The 24,790-nt window shown below is 51.3% G+C and overlaps 2 protein-coding genes across 3 annotated transcripts in view; both read left to right on the top strand.

Annotated features, from left to right (window-relative positions):
• The window catches only part of tnfsf10 (TNF superfamily member 10), a 39,750-nt gene extending 36,825 nt beyond the window's left edge, over window positions 1-2,925 (top strand). For both annotated transcript variants that reach the window (XM_072473713.1, XM_072473712.1), the window contains one exon: window positions 206-2,925. In XM_072473713.1, coding sequence (XP_072329814.1) covers window positions 206-648 — 443 coding nt within the window. In that variant the 3' untranslated portion in view covers window positions 649-2,925. The remainder of the gene's footprint in view (window positions 1-205) is intronic.
• The window catches only part of dynlt2b (dynein light chain Tctex-type 2B), an 832,392-nt gene that overhangs the window by 372,105 nt on the left and 435,497 nt on the right, over window positions 1-24,790 (top strand). The gene's annotated exons all lie outside the window — the stretch shown is intronic.

The raw sequence follows: 24,790 nt of genomic DNA on the forward strand, positions 1-24,790 counted from the left end.
CTGGGCCACCCTGTGTTTCAGGTTACCCAGCTATTAGAAACTACCGCTCAGAATGCACCCTATCAACCTCCTTCACTACGTCTCAATGACTTCGCCTCCCCTTCTTCTAAACTCGAGAGATTAAATGCTCCGCTCGCCATTGCCGATAGATCTTTGGCCTACTCGAGCCTGTTGTCACTCAGCTTTTACTGTGTTAATGTTGCAGGTCCAGTGTCAAGGAAGCTTCAAGGACAGAAAATCCGCACCTGGGATCCCGAGAGAGGGCTAGCGTTCCTGCACAGTGTGGAATACAAAGATGGAGAGCTGATTATCCCGAAAACTGGACTCTATTACATCTATGGCCAGACCTACTTCCGATATTGCGAAGCTGCAGACTCCAGCCCAGCTGACTCGCTGTCAGTTTCCAGAAACACTCAGATGGTGCAGTATATCTACAAGAATACTGCCTACCCTGAACCTATTCTCTTAATGAAAAACACCCGGACAATATGCTGGGCTCGGAACAGGGAATATGAGTTGCATTCCATTTACCAGGGCGGAGTGTTTCAACTCAACTACCACGACAGAATATTTGTGACTGTCAGCAACGTCAGCTGGGTTGATATGGCTGCAGGATCCAGTTTTTTTGGCGCATTCCTGGTCAGTTAGACGGCTGGGGAAGGAAGTATCGCGAATCCCCGTTGTCCATTGGGCTAGTTTTACTTCTTTTCTTGGCCACGGCAGATCTTGTAGGAGACTGCGTGAAGATCAACTCGACAAGTTGTCAGTCACAGCTTGAAGACACGAATCAGAATTGTATTATCAAGCGGTTCCTCCGTCCTTGAGAGTGCTGAGGACTACGGGCCCAGCTGTGAATCCTCATGGGGGACTGGATCATAGGGTCAGTGCCCTTGTCTCTCTGCGACCTGGGTCCAGTTTCAACTCTTCCTGCTGGCTACAGTGGTCCAGTAGGCAATGAGCTTGAGTGGTCAAGACCCAGAGTTCAAAGTGGACATTGGACCCACAATAGTAAAGTACCCTCGCTTAGACACTATGGTGACAGGTAATGGTGACAGGAAATGCAAACTGTAGGGTTGTTGATCTGAGCAGACCAGAGGGAGAGCTTTACTTTGCATCTATCCTGTGCAGTACCTCACCTGTGAGTGCTGAGTGTCGTCGGAAAGTTCCCAAAGGTCTTCCATTCCCCAATACTGACATTCCTCACCTTAACAAAGGAACATTGAGGGGTAATTCCATGAGCCCTTGCTGTGATCCATAGGTGGAGTCATCGGCTCATAAACTACCCGCCCTCCCCCCACCTTCCCCTTGCTTATTAACATGAAGATGCCGAAGGGTTTCTGACTTCCCACAGGCTAGCATGAGTTCACCCTACGATTGCTCCAAGTTACTGTCGCTCCCTAAGACCGTTTCATACAGTAGCCATAGAGGTGAAGAGGCTGCCATTGCCTCGCATGGGAAGTCTGGCATCGCTATCCACCACTTTCAGACTTGAGGAGTGTAACTGATAAAATGTACAGTCCGAGCATGTAGCTGTTGGGTGGGGTCAGTGCGCACTTCATCTAATAGGCGAGGGCACACAGTGAAAAAAGGAGCAATATATATTCTTCTGCTATGCAAAGAACAAAGAGAACTCTGACTATCCACTCTGTCCATGCCCCTCGTAATTTTGTAGACTTAATTTTGAAAGAGAAAGACATCCTGTATGAAATAATATGTATATGTATATGTATATATGTAGATGTATATACGTATATATGTATATGTATATATATATATGTATATGCGTATATGTAGATGTATATATGTGTATATGTATATATGTAGACACTTTTTTACTTTGTAAGCCATTGTGTTCTATAAGAATAATTTTTATTGGTGTCACAAGTAGGCTTACATTAACACTGCAATGAAGTTACTGTGAAAAGCCCCTAGTTGCCACATTCCAGTGCCTGTTCAGGTACACAGAGAGAGAATTCAGAATGTCCAATTCACCTAACAAGCTCGTCTTCCGGGACTTGTGGGAGGAAACTGGAGCACCCGGAGGAAACCCACGCAGGCACGGGGAGAAGGTGCAGACTCCACACAGACAGTGACCCAAGCCGGGAATCGAACCTAGGACCCTGGTGCTGTGAAGCGACAGTGCTAACCACTGTGCTGCCCTCTATTCATTCAATGAATGCCAGGTATTCTTGGTGCCGTTGAATCAGTGAATTCAGGAATGAAATTTGGGTGATGATAGAGTGCATGCCTGTGAGCGAGCCACTCAACATTTAGATTAATGGCTGGAAGGAGTTCTGTGAGAATGTGTAACCTTCGCTCCCTCCCCCTGTAACTGCACCCAGAGCATTCAGTTTTCCCAAGTGCAAGGAAATGTCTTCCCAGTTTTCTTTCAAGCCTGTCTCCCAGCTGAAACGGTGGGACAGCCAGTCATAAAGGATCACATGTTATGAGCACTGCTCACCATAGGTGTGAGGATAAGTCTACACAGGGTGGTGGGAGGGGTTTTGATAGCTTCTCAGCTGCCACAGACGCAAGGCGTGGCTTTACCTGCACCGTATAAGACAGTCAGTGCCCAGGAGGCTGTGGTTGGTTGATTTTGACTGTTACTGAGATTGAGGCTCAGGTCGACCCTCACGCCAAGCATCAAACCCAGGAGCTCCTCACCATTATCACCTCTGTCACTCCTCCTCCTGTCTTCTCACCCAGCTTCTGTCTTGTGTCTGTACCTCACTTTTAAACCCCCACCTCAACCAGGCCACTGTAGCAATGCCCCACATACTGGGGGAAATGACATTGGGCCATCATAGGAAGTGGCTTGAATACTATCGGATGGAGCGCATCACAACCTCTTCTGTAAATATTACTGTTCTATGTGTCAATGTGAATGTCATAAATGTACATATGATTAAATTTGTTTTGATCTTTTCTCTGTGGATCTATTATTAGTCTTAATGATTTGGAGTACAAGGCAGATAAACTTTCCGTAATGCCATCAGTCAATAGAATTGACGTATAACCATCTTCAGCTGCTTCATCAATGACCTTCCTTCCATCATAAGGTCAGAAGTGGGGATGTTCGCAGATGATTGGTCAATGTTCAGCACCGTGAGCGACTCCTCAGACACTGAAGCAGTCCATGTCCAAATGTAGTGAGACATTCAGGCTTGGGCTGGCAAGGGGCAAGTTACATTCACGCCACACGCCAGACAACGACCATCTCCAACATGACAGAATCTAGGCATCTCCCATTGACATTCAATGGCATTGCCATCACTGAATTCCCCACTATCAACATCCTGGGGGTTACCATTGACCAGAAACTGAACAGGACAAACCTTATAAATACTGCGGCTACCAGAGCAGGTCAGAGGCTGGGAATTCTGCAGCGAGTAACTCACCTCCTGACACCCCCCTCCCCCCCTCAGAGCCTGCCCACCATCGACAAGGCACAAGTCAGGAGTGTGAAGGAATACTCTCCACTTGCAAGAAGCCTGATACCATCCAAGACAAAGCAGCCAATTTATCACCAATTTAGACATTCAATTCTCCCCCCCCACCCACACCCCCACCACCGCTGACTCACAGCGGCAACAATGTTGTTACAGCTACAAGATGTGCTGCAGCAACTCACCAAGGTTCCTTTGACAGCACTTTCCAAACCCGTGGCCTCTGCCACCTGGAACGGAAAAGGCAATAGACGCATGGGAATACCGCCACCTGCATGCTACCCTCCCAGTCACCCAGCATCCTGAGCTGAGCTGAGCACAGATCAGCATTCCTTCCTCATTGCTGGATCAAAATGCTCAACGATGGAACAATAGAGGGTCTATCTCCATGTCTATTTCTATAGGCCTCCGAAAAGTTCCAGAGATGTAGAGGAAAGGATTGCAAAGATGATTCTGGATAGGAGCGAAAGCAACAGGGTAGTTGTTATGGGGGACTTTAACTTCCCAAATATTGACTGGAAACGCTAGAGTTCGAGTACTTTAGATGGGTCTGTTTTTGTCCAATGTGTGCAGGAGGGTTTCCTGACACAGTATGTAGATAGGCCAACGAGAGGCGAGGCCATATTGGATTTGGTACTGGGTAATGAACCAGGACAGGTGTTAGATTTGGAGGTAGGTGAGCACTTTGGTGATAGTGGCCACAATTCGATTACGTTTACTTTAGTGATGGAAAGGGATAGGTATATACCGCAGGGCAAGAGTTATATCTGGGGGAAAGGCAATTATGATGTGATGAGGTAAGACTTAGGATGCATCAGATGGAGAGGAAAACTGCAGGGGATGGGCACAATGGAAATGTGGAGCTTGTTCAAGGAACAGCTACTGCATGTCCTTGATAAGTAGGTACCTGTCAGGCAGGGAGGACGTGGTCGAGCAAGGGAACCGTGGTTTATTAAAGCAGTCAAAACACTTGTCAAGAGGAAGAAGGAGGCTTATGTAAAGATGAGACATGAAGGTTCAGTTAGGGCGCTCGAGAGTTACAAGTTAGCTAGGAAGGACCTAGAGAGCTAAGAAGAGCCAGGAGGGAACATGAGAAGTCTTTGACAGGTAGGATCAAGGATAACCCTAAAGCTTTCTATAGATAGGTCAGGAATAAACGAATGACTAGGGTAGGAGTAGGGCCAGTCAAGGACAGTAGTGGGAAGTTGTGCTTGGAGTCCGAGGAAATAGGAGAGGTGCTAAATGAATATTTTTCGTCAGTATTCACACAGGAAAAAGACAATGTTGTCGAGGAGAATACTGAGATTCAGGCTACTAGACTAGAAGGGCTTGAGGTTCATAAGGAGGAGGTGTTAGCAATTCTAGAAAGTGTGAAAATAGATAAGTCCCCTGGGCTGGATGGGATTTATCCTAGGATTCTCTGGGAAGCTAGGGAGGAGATTGCTGAGCCTTTGGCTTTGATCTTTAAGTCATCTTTGTCTACAGGAATAGTGCTAGAAGACTGGAGAATAGCAAATGTTGTCCCCTTGTTCAAGAAGGGGAGTAGAGACAACCCCAGTAACTATAGACCAGTGAGCCTTACTTCTGTTGTGGGCAAAATCTTGGAAAGGTTTATAAGAGATAGGATGTATAATCATCTGGAAAGGAATAATTTGATTAGAGATAGATAACATGGTTTTGTGAAGGGTAGGTCATGCCTCACAAGCCTTATTGAGTTCTTTGAGAAGGTGACCAAACAGGTGGATGAGGGTAAAGCAGTTGATGTGGTGTATATGGATTTCAGTAAAGCGTTTGATAAGGTTCCCCACGGTAGGCTACTGCAGAAAATACGGAGGCATGGGATTCAGGGTGATTTAGCAGTTTGGATCGGAAATTGGTTAGCTGGAAGAAGACAAAGGATGGTGGTTGATGGGAAATGTTCAGACTGGAGTCCAGTTACTAGTGGTGTGCCACAAGGATCTGTTTTGGGGCGACTGCTGTTTGTCATTTTTATAAATGACCTGGAGGAGGGCGTAGAAGGATGGGTGAGTAAATGTGCAGATGACACTAAAGTCGGTGGAGTTGTGGACAGTGCGGAAGGATGTTACAAGTTACAGAGGGACATAGATAAGCTGCAGCGCTGGGCTGAGAGGTGGCAAATGGAGTTTAATGCAGAAAAGTGTGAGGTGATTCATTTTGGAAGGAATAACAGGAAGACAGAGTACTGGGCTAATGGTAAGATTCTTGGCAGTGTGGATGAGCAGAGAGATCTTGGTGTCCATGTACATAGATCCCTGAAAGTTGCCACCCAGGTTGAAAGGGTTGTTAAGAAGGCGTACGGTGTGTTAGCTCTCATTGGTTGAGGGATTGAGTTTCGGAGCCATGAGGTCATGTTACAGCTGTACAAAACTCTGGTGCGGCCGCATTTGGAGTATTGCGTGCAATTCTGGTCGCTGCATTATAGGAAGGATGTGGAAGAATTGGAAAGGGTGCAGAGGAGATTTACCAGGATGTTGCCTGGTATGGAGGGAAGATCTTATGAGGAAAGGCTGAGGGACTTGAGGCTGGTTTCGTTAGAGAGAAGAAGGTGAAGAGGTGACTTAATTGAGGCATACAAGATGATCAGAGGATTGGATAGGGTGGACAGTGAGAGCCCTTTTCCTTGGATGGTGATGTCTAGCACGAGGGGACATAGCTTTAAATTGAGGGGAGATAGATATAAGACAGATGTCAGAGGTAGGTTCTTTACTCATCGAGTAGTAAGGGCGTGGAATGCCCTGCCTGCAACAGTAGTGGACTCGCCAACACTAAGGGCATTCAAATGGTCATTGGATAGACATATGGACGATAAGGGAATAGTGTAGATGGGCTTTAGAGTGGTTTCACAGGTCGGCGCAACATCGAGGGCCGAAGGGCCTGGACTGCGCTGTAATGTTCTATGTTCTATATCAGGATGGTGCGTGGCTTGGAGGGGAACCTGCAGCTTGAGGTATTCCCATGGTGTACCTTCACCTTGTAAACTGCAGGGGCAGGGGAATGTAGCTCACCACGATCTCCTCGAGGGCAATTTGGAATGAGTAATAATTGAAATTTATTCCAAACCTAGAGAATGAGAAAATGTTGACGGTATAACTTTGAACCTGGAGAACATGGGCGGGATTCTCCGACCCCCCGCCGGGTCGGAGAATCGCCGGGGGGGGGGGGGAGGGGCGGCGTGAATCCCACCCCCGCCGGTTGCCGAATTCTCCGGCACCGGGTATTCGGCGGGGACGGGGATGGCACCGCGCCAGTCGGCAGCCCCCCCCCCCCCCCGGCGATTCTCCGGCCCGCGATGGGCCGAAGTCCCGCTGCTGTCATGCCTGTCCCGCCGGCGAGAATCAAACCACCTCCCTTACCGGCGGGACAGGCGGTGCGGGCGGGCTCCGGGGTCCTGGGGGGGGGGGGGGGCGCGGGGCGATCTGGCCCCCGGGGGGTGCCCTCACGGTGGCCTGGCCCGCGATCGGGTCCCACCGATCCGCGGGCGGGCCTGTGCCGTGGGGGCACTCTTTTCCTTCCGCCTCGGCCACAGCCTCCGCGATGGCCGACGCATAAGAGACACACCCCCCTGCGCATGCCCGGGGATGACGTCAGTGGCCGCTGACGCCCCCACGCATGCGCGGACTTCCGCCGCCCGGCGAAGTCCTATCGGCCCCGGCTGCTGTGGCGCCAAAGGCCTTCCACGCCAGCCGGCGGGACAGCAACCACTCCGGCGAGCTCTTAGCCCCTGATTGTGAGTGCTTGGCCCCTAAAGGTGCGGGGAAATCCGCACCTTTGGGGTGGCCCGACGCCGGAGTGGTTCCTGACACTCCATCCCGCCGGGACCCCCCGCCCCGCCGGGTCGGGGAGAATCCCGGCCCATGTAGCTGCGTGTGAATATCCCATTACTGGCTGCCCTTGACCTCCTAGGTGGTAGAGGTCACAGTTTTGACTTGGTCCTCACCTCAATAGCTTCTCTGCCTTGTGACTCTATTACCTGCTTACCCAATCAGAACATGAAGCTATAGGACGCCAGGTCCACTCCTTGCTGCACTTGATGTTCACACAGACAGTGTCACAGACTGACAAGGTGAGGCCACACCTGGAGTATTGTGGGCAGTTTTGGTGTCCTTATCTGAGGAAGGATGTTCTTGCTATGGAGGGAGTGCAGCGAAGGTTCCCCAGGCCTGGGGTGGCGGGACTGATGTATGAGGAGAAACTGAGTTGGTTTGTCGCCGGTCTTCAGGAGAATGAGGGGGGATCTCATAGAAACCTATAAAATTCTAACAGGACTGGACAGGGTAGATGCAGGAAGGATGTTCCTGATGGTGGAGGTGTCCAGAACCAGGGGCGGGATTCTCCGCAAACTGGCGCGATGTCCGCGTCCCGGCGCCAAAAACGACGCGGATCACTCCGGCGTCGGGCCGCCCCAAAGGTGCGGAATTCTCCGAACCTTTAGGGGCCAAGCCCTCACCTTGAGGGGCTAGGCCCGCGCCGGAGTGGTTTGCGCTCGACCGGCTGGCGGGAAAGGCCTTTGGCGCCACGCCAGCCGGCACCGAAAGGACTTCGCCGGGCGACGCATACGCGGGAGCGTCAGCTGCTGCTCACGGCATCCCCGTGCATGCGCAGGGGAGGGGGTCTCTTCCGCCTCCACCATAGTGAAGACCATGGCGAAGGCGGAAGAAAAAGAGTGCCCCCCACGGCATAGGCCCGCCCGCGGATCGGTGGGACCCGATCGCGGGCCAGGCCACCGTGGGGGCACCCCCCGGGGCCAGATCGCCCCGCACCCCCCCGCCCCAGGACCCCGGAGCCCGCCCGCGCCACCTGCTCCCGCCAGTAAGGGAGGTGGTTTAATCCACGCCGGCTGGAGAGGGTCGACAGCGGCGGGACTTCGGCCCATTGCAGGCCGGAGAATCGCCGGGGGTGGGCCCGTCGACCGGCGCGATTCCCGCCGAATCTCTGGTGGCGGAGAATTCAGGACACGGCGGGGGCGGGACTCACGCCAGCCCCCGGCGATTCTCCGACCCGGTGGGGGGTCGGAGAATCGTGCCCCATGGGTCACAGTCTGAGGGTACGGGGTAGACCATTTGGGACAGAGCTGAGGAGACATTTCTTCACCCAGAGAGTGGTCGGCCTGTGGAATTCATTACCACAGGAAGTAGTTGAGGCCAAAACATGTTTTCAAGCAGCAGTTAGATGCAGCACTTGGAATAAAGGGTTCAAAGAATGTGGGGGAAAAGCAGGATTAGGCTGCTGAGTTGGAGGATCAGCCATGATCATAATGAATTGTAGGGCCGAATCGCCTCCTCCTGCCTGTTTCTATGACAATGTCACACACAGACACGGGCTGATAGTGCCACACAGCTGCCAGTAAGTGGCACTCTAAACCAAAAAATATTCAAACATTCTTGTGGAAAGAGTCCTCAGAAGCCAATTTAAAACGAGAAGACTGAAACTGACCAGGAAAGCAATATTTTGGAAAATGGCAAGGGGACCTGAAAATCAGAAATCATACGTTAAATACCCCTCAACCACCAAGTTGCTGATGTTCTTGGACAGGCTGCTCTTTATTTGATTTGATTTCTATCTGCTCCTGTAATAGCCAGCTTGTCACAAGGTTGAATGCCCCAAGTGATTAGGGGCGGCGAGGGAGTCCGAGGGCAGGTGGGGTGCGAATGTAGTGTTGGATTGATTTACGGCACGCCTGCAGCTTCGTGCCTTGACCTGGATGCAAAGGGGATCGGACACCAGCCAGTCACTGGTTAACCAACATCGAATGTGCGCTCTTCCCCCAAAACCAATTTCACCCTCCGCAACTCTTAAATCAATGCAAGAGTATTCATCCAAAATTTAACCGCCTCTTAAACATCTGTTCTTTCAACGCCATTAGCAAGAAAGTCCTGCATTTCCATAGCACCTTTCACAGCTGCAGGATGCAGGAAGTGCAGTCATTGTTCTAATGTCGGATACACAGCAGCTAATTTGGGCACAGCAAGATCCCAGAAACAGCAATGTGACAAACGGCCAGATAATCTTTTATTTCCCCCCCAATGATGGTGGCTGAGGGGTAAATAATGGCCGGGGCACCGGAGAAAAGGCCACAGCACTTCTTCCAATAGGGCTGTGGGAACTATACGTTCATCTGAGAGGGCAGGTGGACATTGATTTAACATCCCACCCAATAGACATCATTCCCTTAGTGCCACACAGCGATTGTCTGCATAGATTTTTAATTCTCTGGCGTGGGGTTTGAACCCACAACCTTCAAACAAAGTAGAGGAGATGCTGCCCATTGATCCGGAACGCACAAGAATAGGCCAACCGATCGGCGTTCTTGCTCCTGTGCATATTAGACAGTGAGTGAGCATCAGTGATTGACTGGGAATTTCCCTGTTCCTTGGTTGAAAGCATGCTGACTCTCAGAGGGGTAAGATCAGTTTGGGGCAGTGGAGTAAAACTGATGATTATTGAGCAGGGTGATTGTACACCCTGCTGGATTTTCTGCCACTTGCACAGAGTATGGAACTGCGGCTGATTCATTCTCACCCTATTTACACTTTTACCCACAGGCCCAGCATTGACCCTCAGTATTCACAACCTTTTTCGGGGTTAGAGTTCCAGAGTTTCACCAATATTTGTGCAAAGACACTTTGACGCTGGTGTCATGATGTGCAGACATGCAGATAATGATATACAGACAGGCAGCTAATGAACACAGAGAACAGGACATGACCAATGAGCAGGCAGGACACTCAGGGGTGGTATCTCATTAAAAAAAGGCACGAGGTACTCACACTCCGCCTCTTTCCACTGATGAACATCTACAGAGTGAGTCAGGGTGTATGTACAGTATCACACCTCCAGCACGTGGCTAAGAGCTAGTCTGGTTCAGTCAGACAGAGTAACCACACTTAGGTTAGCAGAGAGTCGAACTCGAGAACTGTGCTAACTGTGCTACTGGTTCAATAACTCAGATTGAACTAACTTCAAAGTCTGGAGTATCTTTTGGTTAAAGCTGCATCCAGTTGCAGCCTGTGTTATCCCAGAGTACAGAACACAAGATGCTGCCAGGAGACTGCTTAATCTAGGTGGTTTACCTCAGTCCGTTCCGTGACGACCAGCGAATGTACCCCGGCACCATGGAGAAGATTCAGGCTCCTCACCAGCTCAGGACCTCCGGCAATCTCAGTGCCAACTGGCGGACATTCAAGCAAAGGTTTCTGCTGTACATCAAAGCTTCGGACCTCGTGGGTGCGTCTGATGCAAGGAAGATCGAGCTTCTCCTCCCAACAGCGGGTGATGAAGCCATCGAACTCTTCAACTCTTTTCACTTCACCGAAGGCCAGGATAAGACAAAGTTTCAGACCATCCTGGACATGTTGGACAGTCGCTGTGAAGTGGACACCAATGAAATCTTCAAGTGCTACATATTGAAACAGCGTCTACAAGGTAAAGATGAATCTTTCAACTCCTTCTTAACTAACCTCCGCCGACTAGCGCTGTCCTGCAACTTTGGTGATATTGCTGACTCCATGATCAGAGACCAAATCGTTTTTGGAGTTCACTCTGATCCTCTGAGAGCAGCTACTGAAAATCAAGCACATGACCCTGCCAGTCACGATTGAAACATGCACAGTGCATGAGCACGCCAAAAATCGCTATGCCCAGTACAAATCGGCTGAAAATGAGAAACTTGCCTCCCACGAGGCAGAGAGTGTGCAGGCCATCTCCCGGATGCAGCGCCTCAGCATTGATGAAAGCGGCCATTTCGCGCGCTTTTCCTGGGGCCCCACGCATGCGCGATGCGAACTGGATAACGAAGCGGCCGATACCCGCACTGCGCATGTGCGACGACGCGCGGAGCGTCAAGTCGCCAACGTCATGACGTGCTCGAACTGCGGAAACGCCCACTTAAAGAAACACTGCCCTGCAAGAGGCAGGCGATGTTTAAACTGCGGGAAGCCTGGACACTATGCAGCCTTGTGCAGGTCTGCACCACCAGTCAGGGGCCAGCGCTCCCAACTCCGACAGCGTCGCGTTCAGAGTGTGCAACAACGATTACAGGATTCTGATCCTGGCTGCACAACGGATCCAGAGGAAGAATGCTTGGACTCCGCCTACTGTGTGGGCATCATTACCAAATGTGAATATTCCACATCCAACTCATCGCAAATTCAATCCATCCTCGCTGTGGATTCTGCGGACGAATGGTGTGCAGTGACGCAGGTCAACCGCTGCTCCATCCAGTTTAAGCTGGACACAGGTGCTTCTGCCAACCTCCTCTCACAGGCAGATTTCAAACGCATCAAGAAGCCCCCCAAGGCCCTTCCAGCAGCCTGCAGGCTCCTGGACTACAACGGAAATGCCATCATGGCACTGGGATCCTGCCATCTACTCGTCTCCAACCGGAGCACCCATGCACGGCTACGTTTTGAAATTGTCAAGCCAGACAGGGCATCCTTACTTGGCGCGCATGCCTGCAAGCAGCTGGACCTCGTGCAGCGGGTTTACACAACGACATCCTCCAATGTGGATCTTCAGGCAGGCATTGACGACATCCTCGCTCAGTATCCGGATGTGTTCGACGGGATGGGCACGCTGCCATATCGATACAAGATTCTGCTACGACCTGATGCCAAGCCAGTGGTCCACGCACCACGCCGGGTCCCGGCTCCGCTGAGGGAGCGCCTGAAGGCACAGCTCAAGGATCTTCAGCAAGAGGGCATCATTTCCAAGGTAACCAAACTGACTGACTGGGTCAGCTCGATGGTACGCGTTAGAAAGCCTTTGGGAGACCTGCGCATCTGCGTTGATCCCAAGGATCTCAATAAGAAAATAATGCGTGAACACGACCCCATCCCGAAGCGGGAGGAACTCACCAGTGAGATGGCACACGCATTTTTTTTCACCAAGTTAGATACGTCACATGGATTTTGGCAAATCCAGCTGGATGAGTCCAGCAGAAGGCTCTGCACCTTCAACACACCGTTTGCTGATATTACTATAATCGCATGCCGTTTGGCATTGTCTCGGCATCGGCGATCTTCCATTGCAATATGGAGCAGATGATGGAGGGCATTGAAGGGGTTCGTGTGTACGTGGACAACATCATCCTACGGTCCACAACCCCTGAAGAGCATGTTTCCCGTCTCCAGCAGGTATTCCGCCGTGTCCATGCCAATGGCCTGAAGCTGAACAGGTCCAAATGTTGCTTTGGCATGTCGACACTCAAGTTCCTAGGTGACCAGATCTCTCAGCAGGGTATGCGCCCGGACACAGACAAGGTCAAGGCCATCAAAGCCATGAAGGTCCCTGAAGACAAGAGCAGTATTGCACTTCCTGGGCATGGTCAATTTTCTGGGCAAGTTCATCCCAAACCTGGCCTCACACACCACGGCCCTACGAAACCTGGTGGAAAAGGTCCACTGCCTTTGAGTGGAAGGCAGCACATCAGGCAGAGTGGTTGGAGCTGAAAGCCAAGCTCACCGCTGCACCCGTCTTGGTATTTTTCGACCCAGACAGGGAGACGAAGATCTCGACAGATGCGAGCCAGGATGGCATCGGTGCGGTGCTGCTTCAACGCAATGACACTTCATCCTGGGCACCGGTAGCCTACGCATCGAGGGCCATGACGCCCACTGAAACACGGTATGTGCAAATAGAGAAGGAATGCCTGGGCCTTCTCACTGGCATTCTCAATTTTCACGACTATGTCTACGGCCTGCCGACATTCACAGTCGAGACGGATCACAGGCCTCTGGTCCACATTGTCCACAAGGACCCGAACGACATGACGCCTCAGTTGCAGCGGATCCTCCTCAAACTTAGACTGTATGACTTTGACTTAGTGTACACGCCGGGCAAGGAGCTCATTACGCTGATGCCTTGTCCCGCTCCATCACCTTGCCTAGTGAACCGCTGGAAATCATCCGGCAGATTGAATCACAGGTGCAGCTGTGTGCTAGCACCCTCCCGGCGTCTGATGAGAAGGTGGTTCGTATCCGCGAAGAGACAGCCAAAGACCCCTCTTGCAGCGTGTCATGCACCACCTCGTCAATGGCTGGCAGAAAGGGAAGTGCCCTCAATTTTACAATATAAAGGACGACCTGGCGGTGATTGATGGTATCCTCCTCAAGCTGGACCGGATTGTCATTCCACTCAGTCTCCAGAGCTTGGTGCTCCGCCAAATCCATGAGGGACACCTGGGTGTGGAAAAGTGCAGACGCAGAGCCAGGCAGGCTGTCTACTGGCCCGGTATTAGCCAGGACATCTCGAACATGGTCCTCAACTGTGCGACCTGTCAACGCTTCCAGCCAGCGCAGAGCAAGGAGACGCTCCAGCAGCATGAAATCGAGAGCTCCCCGTGGTCCAAGATTGGCATCGACCTCTTTCATGCGAATGGTCGCGACTATGTGTTGATTATTGACTATTTCTCCAATTACCCTGAAGTCGTGAAGCTCTCAGACCTCACATCTCGGACCGTCATCAAGGCCTGTAAGGAGATGTTCTCCAGGCATGGTATCCCACTCACTGTCATGAGTGACAATGGCCCGTGCTTCAACAGCCACAAATGGTCATACCATTGCAAACATGTCACTTCCAGCCCACACTATCCGCGGTCCAATGGGAAGGTTGAAAAAGGGGTGCACATTGTGAAACAGCTCATCTGCAAGGCCGCAGATTCTGCTTCTGACATCTACCTCGCGCTGCTTGCGTACAAGGCGACCCCACTGTCCACTGGTATGTCGCCGTCTCAACTCCTGATGAACTGGGACCTGCGAACGACCCTTCCAGCCATACACATGCCCAACCTGGATCACCTCCCGGTGCTGCAGAAGGTGCAGCAGCTCCGAATCCATCAGAAGCATGGCTATGATGCTCATGCCACCAATTTGCCCGTGTTATCCCCGGCAGACACTGTCAGGATCAAGATACCGGATGATGGCTGGTCTGCTCCAGCTGTCATTGTTCGACAGGCTGCGCCCCGCTCGTATGTTGTACGAATGGCTGATGGATCCCGCCTGTCAAGGCACCGTCGTCCCCGCCACCACCGCTCCGGCGGTCGACAAGGATCAGCCGCAAGTCACAGAGACTGGACTTATGAACATTTCTTTTGTTTGCTATGTTCTGTTTTCTCACATTAGACAGCTGACTTCACATGTAAATACATTCACATATGCCACTGCTTGTAAATATGTTAATATATGCCACCACATGTTAGTACGTTCCCATATGCCAACAAAACATTAAGAATAAGGGGGAGATGTCATGATATGCAGACATGCAGATAATGATATACAGACAGGCACAGACAGGCAGCTAATGAACACAGAGAACAGGACATGACCAATGAGCAGGCAGGACACTCAGGGGTGGTATCTCATTATAAAAGGCACGAGGCACTCACACTCCGCCTCTTTCCACTGATGAACATCTGCAGAGTGAGTCAGGGTGTATGTACAGTATCACACCTCCAGCACGTGGCTAAGAGCTAGTCTGGTTCAATCAGACAGAGTAACCACACTTAGGTTAGCAGAGAGTCGAACTCATAGAGAACTGTGCTAACTGTGCTACTGGTTCAATAAATCAGATTGAACTAACTTCAAGGTCTGGAGTATCTTTTGGTTAAAGCTGCATCCAGTTGCAGCCTGTGTTATCCCAGAGCACATGACAATAGCTGGGTAATCCGGCCCAATATCAGGATGAGGCCTACATTATCTCCACCCAACAATCAAGCTGGGTTTTGAAAGATATTGAGTGGAAATCTCACTCAAAGGCCAAACATGTCCCACTTGTACAGTGGGACTTGGCATTTCCCAATGTCGGAGCTTTAAATGTTCGTGCACCATGGGGTAAAATACAGAGTAAAAACTCACTCCACACGGTCCCCATCAAACACTCCCAGGACAGGTACAGCACGGGGTTAGATACAGAGTAAAGCTCCCTCTACACTGTCCCCAACAAACACTCCCAGGACAGGTACAGCACGGGGTTAGATACAGAGTAAAGCTCCCTCTACACTGTCCCCATCAAACACTCCCAGGACAGGTACAGCACGGGATTAGATACAGAGTAAAGCTCCCTCTACACTGTCCCCATCAAACACTCCCAGGACAGGAACAGCACGGGATTAGATACAGAGTAAAGCTCCCTCTACACTGTCCCCATCAAACACTCCCAGGACAGGTACAGCATGGGGTTAGATACAGAGTAAAGCTCCCTCTACACTGTCCCCATCAAACACTCCCAGGACAGGTACAGCACGGAGTTAGATACAGAGTAAAGCTCCCTCGACACTGTCCCCATCAAACACTCCCAGGACAGATACAGCACGGGGTTAGATACAGAGTAAAGCTCCCTCTACACTGTCCCCATCAAACACTCCCAGGACAGGGACAGCACGGGGTTAGATACAGAGTAAAGCTCCCTCTACACTGTCCCCATCAAACACTCCCAGGACAGGTGCAGGATAGGGTTAGATACAGAGTAAAGCTCCCTCTACACTGCCCCCATCAAATACTCCCAGGACAGGTACAGCACGGGGTTAGATACAGAGTAAAGCTCCCTCTACACTGTACCTATCAAACACTCCCAGGACAGGTACAGCACGGGGTTAGATACAGAGTAAAGCTCCGTCTACACTCTACCTATCAAACACTCCCAGGACAGGTACAGCACGGGGTTAGATACAGAGTAAAGCTCCGTCTACACTGTCCCCATCAAACACTCCCAGGACAGGTACAACACAGTGTTAGATACAGAGTAAAGCTCCCTCTCCACTGTCCCCATCAAACACTCCCAGGACAGGTACAGCGCGGGTTAGATACAGAGTAAAGCTCCGTCTACACTGTCCCCATCAAACACTCCCAGGACAGGTACAGCACGGGGTTAGATACAGAGTAAAGCTCCGTCTACACTGTCCCCATCAAACACTCCCAGGACAGGTACAGCACGGGGTTAGATACAGAGTATAGCTCCATCTACACTGTCCCCATCAAACACTCCCAGGACAGTACAGCACGGGGTTAGATACAGAGTAAAGCTCCCTCTGCACTGTCCCCATCAAACACTCCCAGGACAGGTACAGCACGGGGTTAGATACAGAGTAAAGCTCCATCTATACTGACCCCATCAACACTGTCAGTGAAAGTACAAGATTTACAATGAAGTAAATTTAAATTTCTCATCCTTGTTTTCAAATCCCTCCATGGCCTCACCTGCTCCTCGCTCTGTAACCTGACCAGCCCTGGGCGCCCCAAGAACTCTGTGCTACCCGATTCTGGCCTTGTGCATCCTCACTTGTTTCACACAGCCAGGGAAGGCCAGGCCTCCAGTTGCCTGGGTTGGATGCTGGACAATCCCCCCCCCACTAAAGCTCTCTGCCTCTCTGCCCCTCTCGCTTCCTTGATGATACTCCTTACTAACTACTTCTCTGAAGACGTTTTTCATGACTTGACCATGTGTTAGTTTTTTTCTTGTCCGATTGAATTCCTCGGATCAGTTTCTGCGTCAAAGGTGACGTACAGACTCCAACTTTAGATTGCCCATCGATTGTCCAACGGGCAGCACGGTAGCATTGTGGATAGCACAATTGCTTCAGAGCTCCTCGGTCCCAGGTTCGATTCCGGCTTGGGTCACTGTCTGTGGGGAGTCTGCACATCCTCCCCGTGTGTGCGTGGGTTTCCTCCGGGTGCTCCGGTTTCCTCCCACAGTCCAAAGATGTGCAGGTTAGGTGGATTGGCCATGAATAATTGCTCTTAGTGTCCAAAATTGCCCTTAGTGTTGGGTGGGATTACTGGGTTATGGGGATGGGGTGGGGGTGTTGACCTTGGGTAGGGTGCTCTTTCCAAGAGCCGGTGCAGACTTGACGGGCCGAATGGCCTCCTTCTGCACTGTAAATTCTATGATCTATGATACACGTTGTATTTATGATCAAACTGCTGCATTTAAATGCAACTTGTTGTATACGAATGCCAGATTTTGTTCTATATAACTATTTAAATGAAAGTTGCTGTTGTACATGAATGAGAGTTGTTGGTGCCAGTTGTTCAGAATGTATATTAATGATTTAGATGAGGGAACAAAATGTAATATCTCCAAATTTACACATGATGCAAACTTGGGTGGGAGAGTGAGCTGTGAGGAGGATAATTGAGAGAGCAGAATGTACAATGAAACCTGGGTGTCCTCAGACACCATTTGCTGAAACTAAGCGTGCAGGTGCAGCAGGCGGTAAAGAAGCAAATAGTAGGTTGGGCATCATAGCGAGAAGGTTCAAGTATAGGAGCAGGGTGCAATTATACAGGGTCTTGGTGAGGCCAGACCTGGAATATTGTGGGCAGTTTTGGTCTCCTTATCTGAGGAAGGATATTGTTGCGATGGAGGGAGAGCAGCAAAGCTTCACTGAACTGATTCCTTGGATGGCGGGACTGACTTATGAGGAGAGTTGGAGTCGGTTAGGGTTGTGTCGCTGAACCTCAGGAAAATGAGTGGAGATCTTCTGGAATACTATAAAATTCTAACAGGACAAGACATGGAAGATGCAGAAAAGATGTTCCTGATGGTCGGGGTGTCCAGAACCAGGAGTTAAAGTCTGAGGATACGGGGCAGACCGTTTAAGACTGAGGTGAGGAGAAAATTCTTGACCCACTGAGTGGCAAGCCTGTGGAATTCATTAGCGCGGAAAGTAGTTGAGTCCAAAATATTGTACATTTTCAAGAAGGAATTCGATGTAACTCTTGGGATTGAAGGGATCAAAGGATATGGGTGGAAAGCAGGACCAGGCTATTGAGTTGGATGATCAGCCATGATTATAATGAATGACGGAGCAGGCTCAAAGGGCCGAATGGCCTCCTCCTGCTCCTATTTTCTAGGTTTCTATGTTGTTGCATATCAATGTGAATTGTTGTTGTATATGAATGTGAATTTTGTATATGCTGCAGAGAGGGTGCAGAAGAGATTTACCAGGATGTTGCCTGGTATGGAGGGCATTAGCTGTGAGGAGAGGTTGAATAAACTCGGTTTGTTCTCACTGGAACGGCGGAGGTTGAGGGGTGACCTGATAGAGGTCTACAAAATTATGAGGGGCATAGACAGAGTGGATAGTCAGAGGCTTTTCCCCAGAGTAGAGCGGTCAATTACTAGGGGGCATAGGTTTAAGGTGCGAGGGGCAAGGTTTAGAGGAGATGTACGAGGCAGGTTTTTTACACAGAGGGTAGTGGGTGCCTGGAACACGCTGCTGGAGGAGGTGGTGGAAGCAGGGACGATAGTGACGTTTAAGGGGCATCTTGACAAATACATGAATAGGATGGGAATAGAGGGATACGGACCCCGGAAGTGTAGAAAATTTTAGTTTAGTCAGGCAGCATGGTCGGCGCAGGCTTGGAGGGCCGAAGGGCCTGTTCCTGTGCTGTACTTTTCTTTGTTCTTTGTTCATGTGAGATTTGTATATGAATGTGAGTTGTTGTTGTCTATGAATGTGAATTGTTGTTGTATATAAATATGAGTTGTGTGGTGAACGTATTATGGTAACCATTCACCACTGTATTACATTGTACTATGCTGTTGCCCATGTGGGCTCCACCTATGGGCCATTGTACTGTATTACACCGCTTGTATCATGTTGGTGCCCTTGTGGGCTCCGCTCCCTTGAGGGGAGGTACATAGAGCAGCTGCCCTGTAGGCAGCTCTCAGTGCAGAGCAGTCGCAGGCAGGCACTGTTCTAGTTGATTAAAGCCACTGTTCACTTCAACTCTCTGTCTCGTGTGAATTGATGGTCGCATCAATTTAATCAACTACAACATCACGATGGAAGCAGCCCTCAAACCTGGCCGACTGGAACTCGACCCACAGGCCGCTGAAGCCAAAGGGCTTTTTTCACACTTCATGTTCGACAATACGCAGCGGGGCAAGATCAAGAACGATAAAATCTTGAGGTGCAGGATCGAACTCTCCACCTATAATTACGATATAGTGTATCGTCCTGGGAAACTCAACGAGCCCACAGATGCCCTATCCCGCCGCACATGTGCCAGCGAACAAGATAACCGACTCCGGGCCATCCACAATGACCTCTGCCACCCGGGGGTCACCCGGCTTATCCACTACATCAAGGCCCGCAACCTGCCCTACTCCACTGAGGAGGTCAGGGCCATGGCCAGGGACTGCCAAATCTGCGCGGAGTGCAAGCCGCACTTCTATCGACCGGATAAGGCCCACCTGGTGAAGGCATCCCGGCTCTTCGAGCGCCTCAGTATTGACTTCAAAGGGCCCCTCCCCTCTCCCAACCGAAACGCGTATTTCTTCAACGTCATTGACGAGTACTCCTGCTTCCCCTTTGCAATCCCCTGCCCCGACATGACCGTGGCCACCGTCATTAAGGCCATGCATAGTGTCTTCACCTTGTTCGGTTTCCCCACTTACGTCCACAGTGACCGGGGCTCCTCGTCTATGAGCGACGAACTGCGTCAGTACCTGCTCGGTAAGGGCATCGCCTCGAGCAGGACTACCAGGTACAACCCCCGGGGAAACGGACAGGTGGAGAGGGAGAACACGACGGTTGGATGGCCGTCCTCCTGGCCTTGCGGTCTAGGAATCTCCCAGTTTCCCACTGGAGGTCCTCCCCGACACGCTCCACTCCATTAGGTCACTTCTTTGCACAGCCACGAACGAGACCCCTGATGACCGCCTATTTGTTTTCCCCCGGAAATCCACCTCCGGGATCTCGCTTCCAGCGTGGCTGAAGACACCAGGGTCCGTACTCCTCTGGAAACACGTGAGAAGCCATAAGTCCGACCCCCTGGTCGAGAGGGTCCAGCTCCTTCACGCCAACCCCCAGTATGCATACGTGGCACACCCCGACGGCCGACAAGATACGGTCTCCCTCTGGGACCTGGCACCCGCAGGATCCCCTACCATCACCTATCTCCCCAACCTACACCGAACAGCACCCCCGCCCCTACATAGCCTCCACACCCCCTCCTCTTCCTCCTCCCCCCATCGCCGACCTACAGGGATGAACCTCCAGAAGACACGCTCCCAGAGTTCACACCTGTGCCCGCATCGCGAGTTCGACACCCGTGCCTGCTGCGAAACCAGAGCTCAGGCGATCGCAGTGCACGATCAGGGTGCCGGACAGACTCAACCTGTGAGCACTTCACCCCTGCCGGACTTCAATTTTTAACAGGGGGTGAATGTGGTGAACATATTATGGTAACCATTCACCACTGTATTACATTGTACTATGCTGTTGCCCATGTGGGCTCCATCTATGGACCATTGTACTGTATTACACCGCTTGTATCATGTTGGTGCCCTGGTGGGCTCCGCCCCCTTGAGGGGAGGTATATAGAGCAGCTGTTCTGTATGCGGCTCTCAGTGCAGAGCAGTCGCAGGCAGGCACTGTTCTAGTCGATTAAAGCCATTATTCACTTCAACTCTCTGTCTCGTGTGAATTGATGATCGCATCAAGTTGTTGTTGTATTTGAATGCAAGTTGTAGATGAATGTGAGTTGTTTTCTTTTAATAAACATTTTATTGAGGTATTTTTGGTATTGTAACAACAACAAAATAAACAATGTACATGAGCCTATAAACATAGTGCAAAAGCCGTCTCCCTCCCTTACAGGTCCCACCTTCACCAACCCCCTACTCTAAGCTAAACTAACCCCCCCCCCCCCCCTTCTGCTGACGATTAATTTTATGCGAAGAAGTCGACGAACGGTTGCCACCTCCGGGCGAACCCTAACAGTGACCCTCTCAAGGCGAACTTGATTTTCTCCAGACAGAGAAAGCTAGCAATGTCCGATAGCCAGGTCTCCGACTTCGGGGCTTTGAGTCCCTCCAGGCTAATAGTATCCGTCTCCGGGCAAAGGCCAGAACATCTGCCTCTTTCTCCTGGATTCCCGGGTCTTCCGACCCCCGAAAATCGCCACCTCTGGACTCGGTGCCACCCTTGTTTTCAACACCTTGGACATGACATCTGCAAACCCCTGCCAAAATCCCCTAAGCTTCGGACATGTCCAAAAAGGTTCGATTCCGGCTTGGGTCACTGTCTGTGCGGAGTCTGCACGTTCTCCCCGTGCCTGCGTGGGTTTCCTCCGGGTGCTCCGGTTTCCTCCCACAGTCCAAAGATGTGCAGGTTCGGTGGATTGGCCATGATAAATTGCCCTTAGTGTCCAAAATTGCCCTTAGTGTTGGGTGGGGTTATTGGGTTATGGGGATAGGGTGGAGGTGTTGACCTTGGGTAGGGTGCTCGTTCCAAGAACCGGTGCAGACTCGATGGGCCGAATGGCCTCCTTCTGCACTGTAAATTCTATGAAAACATGTGGACATGGTTCGCTGGTCCTCCCACACATTTTGCGCACCTGTCTTCCACCCCAAAGAATCTGCTCATCCGGGCCACTGTCATGTGAGCCCGGTGAACGACCTTGAATTGTATCAGGCTGAGCCTGGCACATGTTGCAGACGCGTTGACTCTACGAAACGCGTCCGCCCATAGACCATCCTCTATCTCTCCTCCCAGCTCCTCCTCCCACTTGCGCTTCAGCTCCTCGGTCTGCGTCTCCTCTGACCCCATAAGTTCGATGTAAATGCCAGAGACGCTCCCTTCTCCTACCCACCCTCTGGAAACTACCCTGTCCTGCATCCCCCTTAGCGGTAGGAGCAGGAAGGTGAACACCTGTTTACGTAGGAAGTCCCGCACCTGCAGATACCTGAATTTGTTTCCCCTCGCCAACCCAAACTTCTCCTCCAGCGCCCTCATATTCGGAAAGCTCCCCTCTATAAACATATCCCCCATCCTCTCAATCTCTGCTCTCTGCCATATCCGGAACCCCCCATTCATACTTCCCGGGGCAAACCAGTGATTATTACAGATTGGGGACCAGACCGATGCTCCCTCTGCTCCCACGTGTCTCCTCCAATGCCCCCAGACTCTCAGGGCCGCCACCACCACGGGACTGGCGGAGTACCGTGCCGGCGGGAACGGCAGTGGCGCCGTTATCAACGCCCCCAAATTGGTGCCCTTACATGAGGCCGCCTCCATTCGCTCCCATGCCGACCCACCCCCACCACCCACTTCCTGATCATGGCTATATTCGCCGCCCAGTAATAGTTACTAAAATTTGGCAGCGCCAGCCTGCCCTCTCCCCGACTCCACTCATTACCTTGCTTACCCGCGGGGTCTTGCCCGCCCAGACGAAGCCAGTGATCACTTTGTTGACCCATTTAAAAAAGGACCTCGGGATAAAGATGGGGAGACACTGAAATACAAACAGGAATCTCGGGATGACCGTCATCTTCACCGTCTGCACCCTCCAACCAGTGACAATCTCCAAAAATCGTCCTTCATTTGGTCCACTAGTCGGGCCAGATTTAATTTATGCAGCCGGTCCCATTCCCGCACCACTTGAATGCCTAGGTACCTAAAGCTTCCCCCTACTAATCTAAATGGCAGCTCCCCCAGTCGCCTCTCCTGTCCCCTCGCCTGCCGCAAACATCTCACTTTTCCCCATATTTAGCTTATACCCCGAAAACCAGCCAAATTCCCCTAGAATCCTCAAGATTTCTTCCATCCCTTGTATTGGGTCCGATACATACAGAAGCAGGTCGTCTGCATAGAGCGAGACTCTGTGCTCCATCCCCCCTCCTCCGCCCCAGACCAGCCCCTTCCAGCCCCTTGAGACTCTCAGAGCAATTGCCAACGGCTCTATCGCCAGCGCAAACAACAGTGGGGAGAGGGGGCACCCCTGTCTCGTCCCCCGGTGCAGTCTAAAATAGCTCGATGTTGTCCTATTCGTCCGTACGCTTGCCACAGGAGCCTGATACAGCAACCTGACCCAATCAATAAAGCCCCGCCCGAATCCGAACCGTCTCAGTACCTCACACAGATAATCCCATTCTACCCAATCAAAAGCCTTTTTTACATCCATTGCGATCACTACCCCCACCTCCCTTCCTTCCGGGGGCACCATGATCACATTTAACAGCCTTATTACATTGGCCACCAACTGCCTACCCTTAACAAACCCCGTCCGGTCCTCCCCAATAATGTCTGGAACACAATCCTCAATCCTGGAGGACAACATTTTGGCCAGCAGCTTGGCGTCCACATTCAACAGAGATATCGGCCTGTAGGACCCACACAGCTCCGGGTTCTTGTCCCGCTTCAGAATCAGTGCAATTGTGGCCTGTGACATCGTCAGGAGCAGCAGCACACCCCCCCCCCCCTCCTCCCTTGCCTCATTGAACATCCTCAACATCATCGGCCCCAATATCCCAGAGAACTTTTGATAAAACTCCACTGGGTACCCGTCCGGCCCCGGGGCTTTACCCGCCTGCATGGCCTTCAGACCCTCCACTATCTCTTCCAGCCCGATCGGGGCCCCCAGCCCTTCTACCAGCTCCCCGTCCACCTGGGAAATTCAGCCCCTCCAAGAGGTGCCTCATCCCCTCCAGCCCCGTAGGGGGTTCCGACCTGTACAGCCTACTGTAGAAATCCCTAAACTCCTTATTCACCCCTGCTGAATCTCCAACGAGGTTCCCATCTCCGTCATTTACTTTCCCTATCTCCCTGGCTGCCTCCCTCTTCCTAAGCTGCTGTGCAAGCATTCTGCTGGCCTTCTCTCCATACTCATAGATCGCCCACCCTCGCCTTTCTCAGCTGCCCCCCAGTTTCCCACTGACTATAATGTACCGACCTCCCACATCCGAGACTATTCTACCCGCCTCAAACACCACCCGCTTATTGATCAGGATCGCGACCCCTCTAGTCTTTGAGTCGAGTCCCGAGTGAAAGACCTGACTGACCCAGCCTTTCCTCAATCTAATCTGGTCAGTTACTCTAAGGTGCGTCTCCTGCAACATTACCACGTCTGCCTTCAGTCCCCTAAGATGCGCGAACACACGTGCCCTCTTGACCGGCCCATTTAACCCTCGAACATTCCAGGTGATCAGTCTAGTTGAGGGGCTCATTGCCCCCCCCCCCCGCTTCGCCGATCAGCCATGTGGTGATATGCATCACTGTAAGTGCACAAGGGGTTAATGTAAATACACTTAGACCAGATAAACACTAGAGGGAGCACCAGAGACATCATGACACACAGACATTCAACCAATAGGCCAGTAAGATAAGACACGACCAATGGGCAGTCACGACACACCCAGAGGTGACACTACCACAGGGGGGCATTACACCAACCCATATATAAGGACACAACACACATGATCTTCCTCTTTCCAGTGGAGACACTTAGTAAGTACAGACAGGGTTGATTGAAACACATCACACCCACCACGTGGATTGTAGCAGACTGGTTAGTTAGTCTGTGTAACTATAGCAGGATTAACAG

The sequence above is a fragment of the Scyliorhinus torazame genome, chromosome 14 (genome assembly GCF_047496885.1).
Source record: "Scyliorhinus torazame isolate Kashiwa2021f chromosome 14, sScyTor2.1, whole genome shotgun sequence".
Lineage (NCBI taxonomy): Eukaryota > Metazoa > Chordata > Chondrichthyes > Carcharhiniformes > Scyliorhinidae > Scyliorhinus > Scyliorhinus torazame.